This window comes from Camelus bactrianus, chromosome 35 (assembly GCF_048773025.1).
Source record: "Camelus bactrianus isolate YW-2024 breed Bactrian camel chromosome 35, ASM4877302v1, whole genome shotgun sequence".
Taxonomy (NCBI): Eukaryota; Metazoa; Chordata; class Mammalia; order Artiodactyla; family Camelidae; genus Camelus; species Camelus bactrianus.
The window spans coordinates 31,335,144-31,348,313 of record NC_133573.1 but is presented as its reverse complement, the minus strand read 5'-3'; the positions used below and the strand labels follow the sequence as shown (position 1 = coordinate 31,348,313).

General features: G+C 41.3%; 1 protein-coding gene across 2 annotated transcripts in view; it reads right to left on the bottom strand.

The window, feature by feature from the left end:
- The window catches only part of DIP2C (disco interacting protein 2 homolog C), a 274,924-nt gene extending 263,152 nt beyond the window's left edge, over window positions 1–11,772 (bottom strand). For both annotated transcript variants that reach the window (XM_074358494.1, XM_074358500.1), the window contains exon 1: window positions 11,721–11,772. In XM_074358494.1, coding sequence (XP_074214595.1) covers window positions 11,721–11,757 — 37 coding nt within the window. In that variant the 5' untranslated portion in view covers window positions 11,758–11,772. The remainder of the gene's footprint in view (window positions 1–11,720) is intronic.
- Window positions 11,773–13,170: the final 1,398 nt, after the last annotated feature.

The following is a 13,170-nucleotide window of genomic DNA, read 5'->3' as shown; positions in this document are numbered from 1 at the left end:
ACAGCAGAACCTCAGCTACCCTTGTCCGTCACGTCGGATAATCCTCGCGGGGTGGCGGGGGGGGGGGGGACTTTCTTCCTTCTCTACCAAACAAATCAGCTGTACCCTAGAGGAAGGGGCGGCTTCACAGTCGGTCGCACATTCCACCCAGGTGGGCCCCAGCCACGAAACAAACTCAAGCTCACATTTAAACACTTCTTGAGTGAGCACAAGACTCAGTGTCCTTTTTAAATGAGTGAAATAGAAACTTAGTTTTCCATCTGTCTGACCCGAGGAAAGTCTTACAACAAATGTCTTCAAGATGCACATCTAAGAGGAACAGAACAAGAATCAGGAGCCCTGCTGAACAAATCAGAAGCACCAGCAAAGCCTGTGACCGCACACACGCTCACGTGCTGCAAGGGGAGAGAGAACTTCCGGCTGCGCCTGCTTTTCGTCAACAAGCCGCTAAATTTTAGCTCTTTTCAATCTCAGGGTTTAGTGTTTATAACATTTGCAATTTTCAATGTTCTTTGAATAAAGAAAGACAAGATGATCTGAACCTCTGTTGCATTTTGTGGAGGGCACGCTGTACGTATCAGCTGCGGTAAAGCACCACTCTTTCCACTACAGGGGAAGACAGACCTTCAGTCTGGGCCCAAAGTCATTGTTACTTTAACAAAGAGAGAGACAGGAAGGAGACTCTCTGAAGTACATGCAGTGGATTGTATCACTCAAAACCCCATCTGCGGAGAACCTCTGTGTGAGCAGTTTACACCCCAGACAGCACACTGTCCACCGACTGCACCAATACCTAGGTGTTAGCCAGCAGGGATGCCAGAACGACTCATTCCAGTCTCCAAACTTCCCAGGAAGTGGACAGGCGAGACTCCAGAACGTCTTGGCAGCTTTGACCATCACCGTCACCGGTAATTACACGTCTGGAAGCGGCGGCAGAGATCTGGCCTACATCCTGTCACAGTGGTGTTCCCCTTAGGTACCTGGGAAGCAGACAGCAAAAGGACCAGGGTGTAGGAGTGAAATTCAGGACTGCCTTTTTGTCACTGGCTCACAGACGTGCAGGTCTGAGTGGAGAAATTATCAGACAGCGCAGATGGAGGACGCTTGCTGGTGGTTCGAGAAGACGTGGGCCGGACCCTGTCCGTCCACGGCACCAGCATCAGCAGTCGCTGAAAGAGATTATCTTCACCCATAAGTTTACAGAGGCTTGAATTCATTCTCTGAACTTCCACTCAAATGTCACAATCATTTTTATGTTAAAAAGCAGGGGAAGCTTTTCTATTGTGATCAGAAATGAACTTCTTTTAAGTGTTTCACCCTCAGTACCACAGAAGTAAGAGTGGCATTTTGTGGAAACAAATAAAGAGATGGAAATACAGAGTCCTCAAGCGTAGCCCAGTGGGCACCGTGTGCAGATCACGGAAGGACTGAGCCCCGTCTGCCACTGGGCAGGGCCACCTCCTCACTGGCCCTGACTCCATGACGGGTAATCTGAGCTTCGGTCTGTTCCTGGCCTGAGGTTGGCTCTGGCTGTCGTGGGCCCACATGTCTCTGGAAGACCAGCCTGGGCTTCTCCCCACGTGTCTGGACACCAGAAGTCCAAGATGGAGCATGAGCCCTGCCCCAGGTCAGGGGTCCCACTGGCTTGTCCCGATGTGGGCAGGAGGGGTCCCACAGGACAGGGGTGCAGGTGGGAGTGGCTCACTGAGCTGGGCCTTTTCCTGAAGATCCCATCTCTGCAGTGCAGAGAAGGGCTCAGTGTGCTGCTTTGACTAGACCAGGACCCTCTGTAATTTTCTGGGACATTGTCACAAACTGCGACGTCCACGGGGAGTGGAGCGGACAGATGACTGGACAGAGATGTGGTAGATACATGCAATGGAATATTATTTGGTCATGAAAGGAGCCAAATCTTGCCATTTGTGACAACACAGATGGACCTTGAGGGTATTATGCTCAGTGAAGTAAGTCAGACAGAGAATGGCAAATACTGCATGATCTCACTTCTATGTGGAAGTAAAAAAGCTTATGGAAGCAGAAATCGGATTTGTGGCTATCAGAGGTGGAGGCTGGGGGCGAGGGGAGTTTGGAGGAAGTTGGTCAAAATGTACAAATATCCAGTAATAAGGTGAATTAAATACGAGGAGTGTAGTGCACAGTGTGGTGTGTTATATATGAAAGATGTTAAAAGAGAAGATCCTAAACGTTCTCATCACAAGTGTGTTTGTAACTATACGAGGAAATGGATGTTGAATAAATTAACTGTGATAACCATTTCGTAACATATTTGTGTTAAGTCATTGTGCTGTACATCGTAAACTTACACAGTGCTGGAGGTCAACTATATTCAGTAAGATTGGAAATAAACTTACAAATCAACTGGGAAAAAAAATAGTTATTTGTCTTATTTGCTTTTAAGTGTAATAGTAACTCATGGTCATTATTAAAAGTCACTCCCCTAAATACAGCTTCTCAGAATTTACAGATGTTTTTTTCTTTCCATTTCTCTATAATTTTACAATTGTATTTTTTATATGTTATTATATTATGCTTACTTCTTGGCAACATTTTTTTACTTAAGATATTAAACATTTTTCCATACCAACTTATATAAATCCACTTTATTCTTTTGAATAGCTACATGATATTCTCTTAGTAAGACATAATTTATTTAATCATTTCCTACTGATAAAAATTTAGACTAGCTAAACAATTTTTCTATAACAAATAATGCCTTCATGGATGTCTTGCAAAGCCATTAGTTCTTCTGTTTTTTTCCCAGAAATATAATTGCTGGGTTGAGGGTTATGCATTTTAAAAATCTTGATGTGTTAGGCCTATTGCCTTCTGATTCAGTTATCTCCTTCTCCAGCAATGCTGCATAACCAAACCCCACAAGCCTTACATTTAATAATCTAATAACGAGTGCCTCTTGATCCTGTGACCCCTCCTTGCGCTGCTGGTCTTGGCTGGCCCACCTGTGTGTCTGCATTCAGGCTGAGTAGGGGATGCGGGGCGGCCCTGGCTGGGAGGTAGGGTCCTCTGCTCTGCTCAGACATGTCCTGTCCTCCAGCAGAGCAGCCCGGCACGTTCTCCTGGTACATTCCCCCAGTACGGGGAGGGGGCAGAGAGAGAGGCACATGCCTTTCATGTCCCTGCTTGCACTCTGCGAACACCCCAGGGGCTGCTGCAAGTCACAGGGCTGAGCCTGGACTCAGGATGGGAGGGAACCACCAGGTCGTGAGGCAAGGGGCTGATTTAGGGAGGGGTGCAGAACTGAGGACGTCTGAGCTACCCACCAGCCACACCCTCCAAAGAGCGGGAGCTCACTGACCGTCCTTCCAACATCAGATGAGAACCTTTATTTCACCACAGGCTTACTAACATTGGATGTTATCAATTTTAAAACTCTATGCTAACCTGGGAGGCAAAATACTACATTAATCATGGCTTTCATTTTACTTCCTGCGCCAGCAGTGGGGCATGTCCATTTCCATACGTACACTGGCTATTTGCATTTCTTCTGTGAATCGCCTCTGCATATGCTTTTTCCATTTCTCCATTGGTCTCATTTTAAGAAAATATTTTAATATTTTCTTCAAAAAAGCAAGGTCTCAATTTTCCTTTCCTAGACCACTATTTTATTCATAAAGTTGAAATGGAGGATAAAACAGGTAATTCAAGCAAATAAAATCTTTACTTTGCACTCAATTATCTGGATATTCCCAGGGCAAATTTTGATATGAATAATCTTCATAATTTCTTTAATTCTCTGCTTTACTTTCCAGTTTCAGCCAAGAAAAAATTAGATTATTTCCATTGTACGTTGGAGAATTAAAAAATGAAACACGGTTCCACTTTGTCCTTAACAAAACAAAAAAATCTAATACTAGAAATCAACCCCACCTTTCTAGACTCAGCAGGTGTTTTTAACAAAGCCTTTCTTACTGTTTTTTGCCTAAAATCTTCCAAAGCTTTCTATTGGGCATACACTCTTCTTGGTTATTTTGGTTGAACTGATGAGTCCAGTTGTGGAAGAAAAGAGGGCTCTCAGGTCAGCTCTGTTCAGCCTCCTGAAAACATTGCCCCATCCTCAGGAAGGTCGGCAGGACCCCGGGACGGGCAGTGGGATGCCAGCCAAGGGTTCAACCAAGAAGACAGGCTATTCCAGTAAGAGAAATAAAAATGATAAAGGTACAGTCATCATTTACAGAAGCTACAATTACCCCTCTGGAAATTAAAAAGAAATAAAATTAAAGTTAAATTCTTGGAAAAGTGGCTGCACGTAAATTCAAGTTTTAGATTTCAGTAACAGGCCTATATACACTAGCAACAATGATAAATTAGAAAACGTGGAAAGAGAGAGATGTGTGTGCTACCATTTTTGACAGGATCTAAAAAAATGAAAGTCTTTGAAAAGTTTAAAGAAAAGGGTGAATGGCATATGTGACAACTACACAGTATTTTTATGAGATAAGGAAGGCCCTCCATTTCTAATAATGACTAAAAATACTAATATTCATGACTGCTGGACCACACACTTGCAGGGAACAACTACAACATCCAGACATCACACAAAGGCAGCTGCCTGCAGGTCCAGAGAAGCCCATGGATTCAGGGGTGTCCACCCCAGAGAAGAGCACTTGTATAGGTCAGTGCCTATCTCTGTAGCTCTTAGACAGGACCAGACACGATAGGCCTCGTGCACAGGGCCCCACAGGGGCTGGTGGTGAAGGCATGGATAATCAGACAGCAGAATCCAGAGACCATGACCTCCAGAGGGAGCGAGGGAGAGACTCCTATAAGGGAAATCCAGAGAGGGGATCCCCAAGTCCTGTCTGTCTCTGAGCTACACACATGTGGGGCAGACTCTGAGAACAACCACTCAGGAGCAAAGATCTGAGCAAGGCAGGTTCTGCAGCCCCACAGGACAGCTGTCTTCTAAACCTGAGAACCAACAGAGGAAAGGAGCAGAAGCCTGAGTCTTCACAGCTTAATGTTTTGAATGTCCACAATTTCCAAAATTATCTTACAAACAAACAGAAAACTCAGGTAAGTGGAACTCATCCTCCAGAGAACAGAAAATAAATTGATATCAGGCCTGAGATGACTCAGATTTGTAACTAACAGGCAAAGATTTTAAAGTAGATATTATAACTATCATCAGTGAAATAAAACATGTTCACTGAGAAACGGAAATGACAAAAAAGGAACCAAAAGAAAATTTCTAGAACTGAAAAAACTTAAATAAAAAATTTACTGGACGGACTTAACAGCCAAATGGAGTTGACAGGAGAAAGAATAAGCAAAACTCGATCAATAAACAGAAATGACACAGTGACAAGAACCAAGAGCATAAGGATTGATTTAAAAAAGATGGAATCCTGAGGGACCTATTAGGTGAGATCAAACAGTCTTGCACGTGTACAACTGAAGACCAAGAAGGAGAGGAGAAAGAATGGGACGGGGAAAGTATTTGAGGAAACAATGGCTGAATTTTTTCATCTTATAAAAGACATAACTTTACAGATTTAAGATGTTCAGTACAGCCAAGCTGGACAAATATAAGAAGGTCATCCTGAGGCTCTTCACAGTCAAACTACTGAAGCTGAACTGGAGACTAACTTGTGAAAGGACGGAAAAACATAACACATTAAATACGGGGATGATAATTCAGTTATTGGCTGATGTTTCCTCAAATGTGAATGAGGCCAGGAAAAAGGAAGCTGTTGACCCAGAATTCTCTAGTGAAAATATCCTTCAAGAATCAAGGCAAAGTTAAGTTTATTTTTGCAAATAGGCAGCTGGGAACTTCCGATTTCAAGCTCCACTTCAAATTCACCACTCTGTCTTAACAAAAAGTAAAAAACTGAACAGAGTGAAAAATCAGCAACTGTTCTTGAATCTGAAAGAGAGGAAATAACACTGGGCAAACCGCTGCCCCCAAGACTGGAGAGACGTACCAGCACAGAGAATCACAGTTACTGAGCAGGAACCCAGGGCAGACAACACCATGGGGAACAATGAGGGTAGGAAAACCTGAATGTAATTGATGAATTCCTGGAGGCTCTGTGGGGACCCAACCACAGGGACTCCACACTTTGTGAGCTTTATCCCCAGGATCTCTACCAGCCTCCCCTGGTGAGTATCTGAGGGAGCTCCCCTCAGGTCTCCAGCAGAGAAAGGGGGAAAGAACCACTTTAAAATACTCCAGAGCACCATGTTCCCTTAACAAGGCCCGCCCTCAGGGAAAACTAGTTAATCTGAGACTAACCTGCTGGAGTATCATCAGAGCCTAACTGACCTAGGGAAGGGGAAACGCACTCCAGTCTACTCTACCCATCCTGTCCCACCTACAGGAGGACAAAGAGGGAGAAACACTTGTGAAGTTCACAGCCCAGAGGCACAGGCTTCACTAAAGGATCTAGACCCAAGCATAGGACTACAGAACGCTTCCTCTCCCCCCACGCCTCACCACCACATCACCAGCAGCCTATCTGCAGCAGTTCCTGTTAATCAGTACAATTTGTTCAGACACCAAGAAAAAACTATGAGACAAAGGCAAAAACACACAATTGGAAGAAACAGAGCAAACATCAGAACCAGACATGGCAGGATGTTAGAATTATCAGACTGGGAATTTAAAATAACTATGATTAACATGCCATGGGGTTCAAATTGGATAAAGTAGACAGCATGCAAGAACAGATGGGCAATGTAAGCAGAGAGATGGAAATCCTAAGAAAGAGCCAAAAAGAAACACTAGAGATCAGAAACACTGGAATGAAGAATGCCTTTGATGTTCTCATTAGTATGTGTGTGTGTGTGTGTGTGTGTGTGTGTGTGTGTGTGTGTGTGTGAGAGAGAGAGAGAGAGAGAGAGAGAGAGAGATAAATGCAAAATCCTCAACAAAATGTTAGCAAATTGAATAAAAACATGATTTAAAAGATTATATACCACAACCCAGTGGGATTTATCTCAGGTATGCAAGACTGGTCCACTACTCACAAATCAATTAATGTAATCTAGCACATGAATAGTCTTAAAAAGAAAAATCATTGGTCAGATCAATGGATACAGGAAAAGAATTTGACAAAATCCAACACCCATTCATGATAAAAACTCTCAGTAAACTAAGAATAGAGGGAAACTTTCTTGACTTGATAAAGGCTCTCTATAAAAAAAACCTATGGCTAATGTCATACTTAATGGTGAGAAACTTGAAGCTTTCCCACTAAGCTCAGGTACAAGGCAAGGATGTCCCCTTCCACTACTCTTCTACATCATACTGAAAATCCTTGCAAATGTAGCAAGTCGAGAAAAGGAAAGGAAAGGAAAGATACACAGTTTGGGAAGGAAAAAATAAAACTGTCTTTGTTTGCAGATGGCATGACTGTCTACATAGAAAGACAGTCCAAAGGGATCAACAACAATGAAGAATCTCCTGGAAGTAATAAGTGATTGTAGCAACACTATAAGATACAAGGCTAATATGCAAAAGTCAGTTGTAGGGGGAAGGGTGTGGCTCAAGTGGTAGAGCACGTGCTTAGCATGCACGAGGTCCTGGGTTCAATCCCCAGTACCTCCACTAAAAGTAAACAAACCTAATTACCTCCCCCTACCAAAATAAAATAATTAAATGATAAATAAATATTTTTTTAAAAAGTCAATTGTTTTCCTGTATGTCAACAATGAACAAGTGAAACCTGAAATTAAAAAAAAAAAAAAATTTACATTAGAAACACCCAAACTGAAATACTTAGGTACAAATACAATGAAATTTATAACCATAACACTCTGATGAATAAATCAAAGAACTAAGCAGAAAATATTCCATGTTCATGGATAGGAAGATGCAATATTGTCAGGATGTCAGTTTTCCCCAGCTTGATCTACAGATTCAATCAATCCCAATCAAAATACCAGCAGGTTATTTTGTGAATATCAACAAACTAATTCTAAATTTTATAGAGACCCAGAAAGGACAGCACATTGCTGAAGGAGAAGAACAAAGTTGTAGGACTGACGTCACCAGACTTCAAGATTTATTATAAAGCTACAATAATCAAAACAGTGTAACGTTGGTGAAAGAGTAGACAGACAGGTCGACGGAGCAGAACGGAGAGCCAGGAGTAGACCCACATGAATACAGTCAGCCCACCTTTGATGAAGGAGCAAGGCGACACAAGCAGTGAAGACAGTGTCTTCAACAAGTGGTGCTGAAATACTGTGGACGTACACACTCAAAAATTTTCATCTAGACACCAGTCTTACACCTTTCATTAAAAAGTAACTCAAAGGGATCATAGACCTCCATGTAAAAGGCAAAACTATAAAATTCCCAGAAGGTAACAAGGGAGAGAACCTAGGTGACCCTGGGGATGGTGATGCCTTTTTTGAAGGTGATGCCTTTTTTGATACAACACCAACGACACGATATATCAAAGCAATAATTGATAAGCTGGACTTCATTGAAATTTAAAACTGCTTTGTGAAAGACAATAACAAGAGAATTAGAAGACAAGCCACAGACTGGGAGAAAATATTTGTGAAAGACGTATCTAATAAAGGACTGTTGCCCAAAATATACAAGAACCCTTAAAACTCAACAATAAGAAAACAAACAGAAGTGGGTCAAAGACCTGAGGAGACATCTCATCAAAGAAGATACTCAAACGGCAAATAAGCATATGAAAACATGCTCCACATCATACGTCATCAGAGAAATGCAAATTAAAATGACATAACACTATGTACCTTTTAGAACGTCCCAAAATCCAGAACACTGACAGCACCAAATGCTGACAAGTATGGGGAACCACACAACCCTCACTCGTTGCTGGTGGGAATGAAAAACGGTGCAGCCACTTTGGAAGACAATTTGGCGGTTTACTACAAAACTAAACATACTCTTTCTTACCATACGATCCAGCAATTGTGCTCCCTGGTATTTACCCAGATCAGTTGAAAACTTACGTCCTCACAAAAACCTGCGCATGGATCTATAGCAGCTTTATTCATAATTGCCAAAACTCGTACAGCCACTTTGGAAGACAATTTGGCGGTTTCTTACAAAACTGAACACACTCTTGCCGTGTGATCCAGCAATTATACCCCATGGTATTTACCCAAAGGAGTTGAAAATATATGTCCACACAAAAACCTGCACATGGATTTGTAGCAGCTTTGTTTATAACAGCCCAAACTTGGAAGCCACCAAGATGTCCTATAGTAGGTGAGTGGATAAATAAACCATGGCACATACAGACATTGAATACTATTGAGTGCTAAAAACAAATGTGCTATCCAGCCATGAAAAGACCTCAGGACACTGTAAGTGTATATTACTAAGTGAAAGAAGCCAATCTGGAAAATTACGGACTGTATGGTTTCAAATTTATGACATTCTGGAAAAGGTATAACTATGGAGAAAGTAAAAATATCAGTGGTTTCCAAGGACTGGGCACGGACAGGGGTGAGTAGGTGGAACACGGGGGACTTTTAGGGCAGTGACACTACTCTGTAAGATACTATAATTGTGGACACACGTCACAATACATCTGTCCAAACACATAGAACATATGACACCAGAGTGAACCCCAAGGTAAACTTTGACCTCTGGGTGATTGTGACGTGTCTGTGGAGGTGCATCCTTGGTAAACACACACCTGCATTAAAAGTCCCACTCTGGTGAGTGGTGTTTGTAATGGGAGGGACCATGTAGGTGTGGCGTCAGGGGGTTTGTGGAAATTTCTGTACCTTCCTCTCAATATTAATGTAAACCTTAAACTACTCCAAAATATAAAGTGTTAAAAAAGAATCAAAACAAAATACCTTCTCATATAACAGAAAATACTTTGTTACCAGCAAACTAATACCACAAGCAATGTGAAAGTAAGTGCTTCAGAATGAAAGGAGTTGATGTCAGATGGAAACTTGGACTGTCAGAAGTGAACGAAGAGCATAAGAAATGGTACTTATCTGGCCAAATACAAATATGTTTTATTTGCCTTTAATTTATTTATACTACATATGACTATTTAAAGCAAACACTATAACATACTTTGTGGAGTTCATAATGTGTATAGATAAAATATATTTTACATCTATAGCATAAAGAATGTGGGGTGGGAGAAGTATGGACCTATAATTGCAAGATTTCTACATTTTATGTGATTTATTAAAATAGCAACTGTAATTAGAATGTGAAAAGTTACAAGTGTAAAATACAGGTTTCTCTTTTAACAGAGTAAGCACATTGCTCCTTGTCTCTCCACTACATGCAGCCTTACGTATAAAAAACAAAACCTGAATACAATGCATGGAGCAAATAATTGAGGTCCCTGAAGATAAACAGTAGCAGGCAGACTGGAGAAGAGCAGAGTTTGAAATATCACCAAACTAGCAGTGAGTTTACCGTATTTTTCCTTCAGTGTGATCTAGCCTAGACTCAGTGTAGTGTAAAATCCTGAGCACAGAGTACGGGACAGAGGCTCCAGAAGAGGCTGCCCAGTTCTGGGCTGAGTAATGGGAAAGGATCTCCTAACACTCAGAAATCTCCCATTTTTCCTTCCATCCATTCATGCACATCCCAGTCTCTAAGCTACATTGTAGTAGCAGCATGTGCAACAACAATGATCAAGGTCTGCCCACAGGAGCTAGAAACTGGAGGGAGCAGAACCACCCTCTCCACTTGGAGGAGCTGTGGTGGAAAGAGGGAAGCATGTATCACTGCTTGCTTTCTCTCTCCTCTGGTCGGTTGGGCCTGGACACATGATCAGCTGCATGAAGCATAAGCAGAGGAAGGTAGGTGAAGCCCCAGTTTCTGGCTGAGGAATTGAAGTAGGGAGCTTCAGGGAGCTTGAAAAGTACCAGGGAACTTGTGGAGAAGTAGGATCTCAGGAAAGTGAATCCATAAAGTTGTTTATGAGCATCTGGGATCACCCTTGAAGTGTGCGTGCATAGATCCGACCTTAAACATACATACAACTTCCATAGGATTTAAAGAGGACCTAGAGTCCCATAACATGATATTCAAATTATCCATGATACAATCCAAAATTACTGGACATAAGAACCAGTAAAATCTCAAGTTGGATGGGGGGGGTGACAATCAACAGACAATGATGCTGAGATGACACAGGTGTTGGTATTACTTGACAAGACTTTAAAGCAATAAAAATACTCCAGGAAATAAGAGTCAATGCTCTTGAAAGAAAACACAGAAAGTGAGAGAAAAGAAGTAGAAGACATAGTTAAAAACTAAATGGAAAATTTATAACTGAAAAGTACAGTCATGGAAAATTTAAGACAGTCTCAATAGCAGAGTGGAAATGATGGGAGGAAGAAGACAGTGCAGCTGAAGAAGGATCAATATGAACTATTCAATCTGAACAGCGGAGTGAAGAGATTGAAAAGAAAATGACATTTTCAGGGACTTACGTGGCAACATCAAAATGTCTAACATTTATGCCACCAGAGTCCCAGGAGAGATGAAAGAGTGTGGTGCAGAAAAGGCATTTGAAGAACAGTGGCTGGAAAATTCTGACATTTGACAAAAGACAAAAACTTCCATGTCTTTTGAGTTTTAAGAGACTCAGTGAACACCAAATAAGAGAAGTCTAAAGAAACACACGCTCAACCACAGCATAATTACACAGCTGAAAACTAAAGACAAAAAAACTTTGAAAGCAACCAAAGTAAAATGACACATTACTCACAGGGGAACGCAGATTCAAATGAGTGCAGATTTCTCATCAGAAACCATGGAGGCCAGAAGAAAGTGAAGCATTTTTTTTTTTTAAATCCTGGAAGAAAAGAACAGTCAACTCAGAATTCTATATCCAGTGAAAAATAACCTTCAAGAACCAAGATGAAATAACCATATTCCCATAGGAAGCAAAATTAAGAGAATTCATTGCCAATAGGTCTGTTACAAAATAAATTTTAAAGGGAGTTTCTTTAGACAGAAGGAAAATGAAACTATAAAGAACCTTGGAACATCTGGGCAAATATTACAGACTGTTCTCCTCTTGAGTCCTTGGCAGTATGTTTGGCAGTATGTTTGGCATTTGAAAGCAAAAATTAAAACATTGTCTGATTGGTTTCTCAGTGTATAGATGTAATATATAAAACAACTGCAGCATAAAGGGTGGAAGGGGTAAAGAAACCTACGTGGTGATGAGGGTTCCACATTCCATTTGAAGTGGTAAAATGGTTGTTATAGCTTGACTGTGAAAGTTAAATATGTGTATTCTAGTCCCTAGAGCATTCCTTAAGGAGAGGAAACTATACAAAGAGATAAAACCACACTGGATAAAATAAATATTAAAATGTTCAAATAAGAAACAAGAAAGCAGGGAAGGGGAAAACAGGAACAGAAACCAGAAGGAACAAGCAGAAAACAACTAATAAAATCTTGACCTAAATCCAAGCATATCAATAATGACATTAAACATAAATCACCTAAGTACACCAATTAAAAGACAGAAATTTTTAGAATATAGGAAAAAATGACCTAACCATATGCTGCCTACAAGAAATTAACTTCCAATATATTGATATAGTAAGTTTAAGGGTAGAAGAATGGAAATCATATGGTATGAAAATGCCAATCAAAATAAAGCTGGAAAGTGACATCAGTAAAATGGTGGAGTAGGCAGAACCAAGTTTGCATCCTCCCGAAGAAACACTGAAAAACCAGCAGATACTGCTTGAAAACACTACAAGTCGGACTATCAACACACAGACATTTGGGGCAATTCCTCATTCAATGTCCTCATTTAAGTGCAGCTGTGCATACGGAGGAATTTAGAACACAGTGCAAATGCCCAGGCAAGATGCATGCTCAGAAAAGACCTGAGGAGACCCTAAATGTTCACCTTGGGCTTGTTCTTTACAAGCACGGCTAATAGTTGAACAAGAGTCCTGGCACAGAACCAATTTTCAAAGATTGTTAGAGGTCTGTCTGTCTGTCTCTGCATCTCTTTGACTCTCTATCTCTCTGTCTCTGTCTCTGTCACTCTTTCTGTATCTCCGTCCTCCACCTATGTTTTTGTTCATGTTCTTACTTCCTGGAATTCCAGGAAATCTCTGTCAAAACACTAGCTGAACACAGCTGAGGATCAAAGACTTCAGCATACACATTAGCAGTTTGGGAAAGTCTTAAAA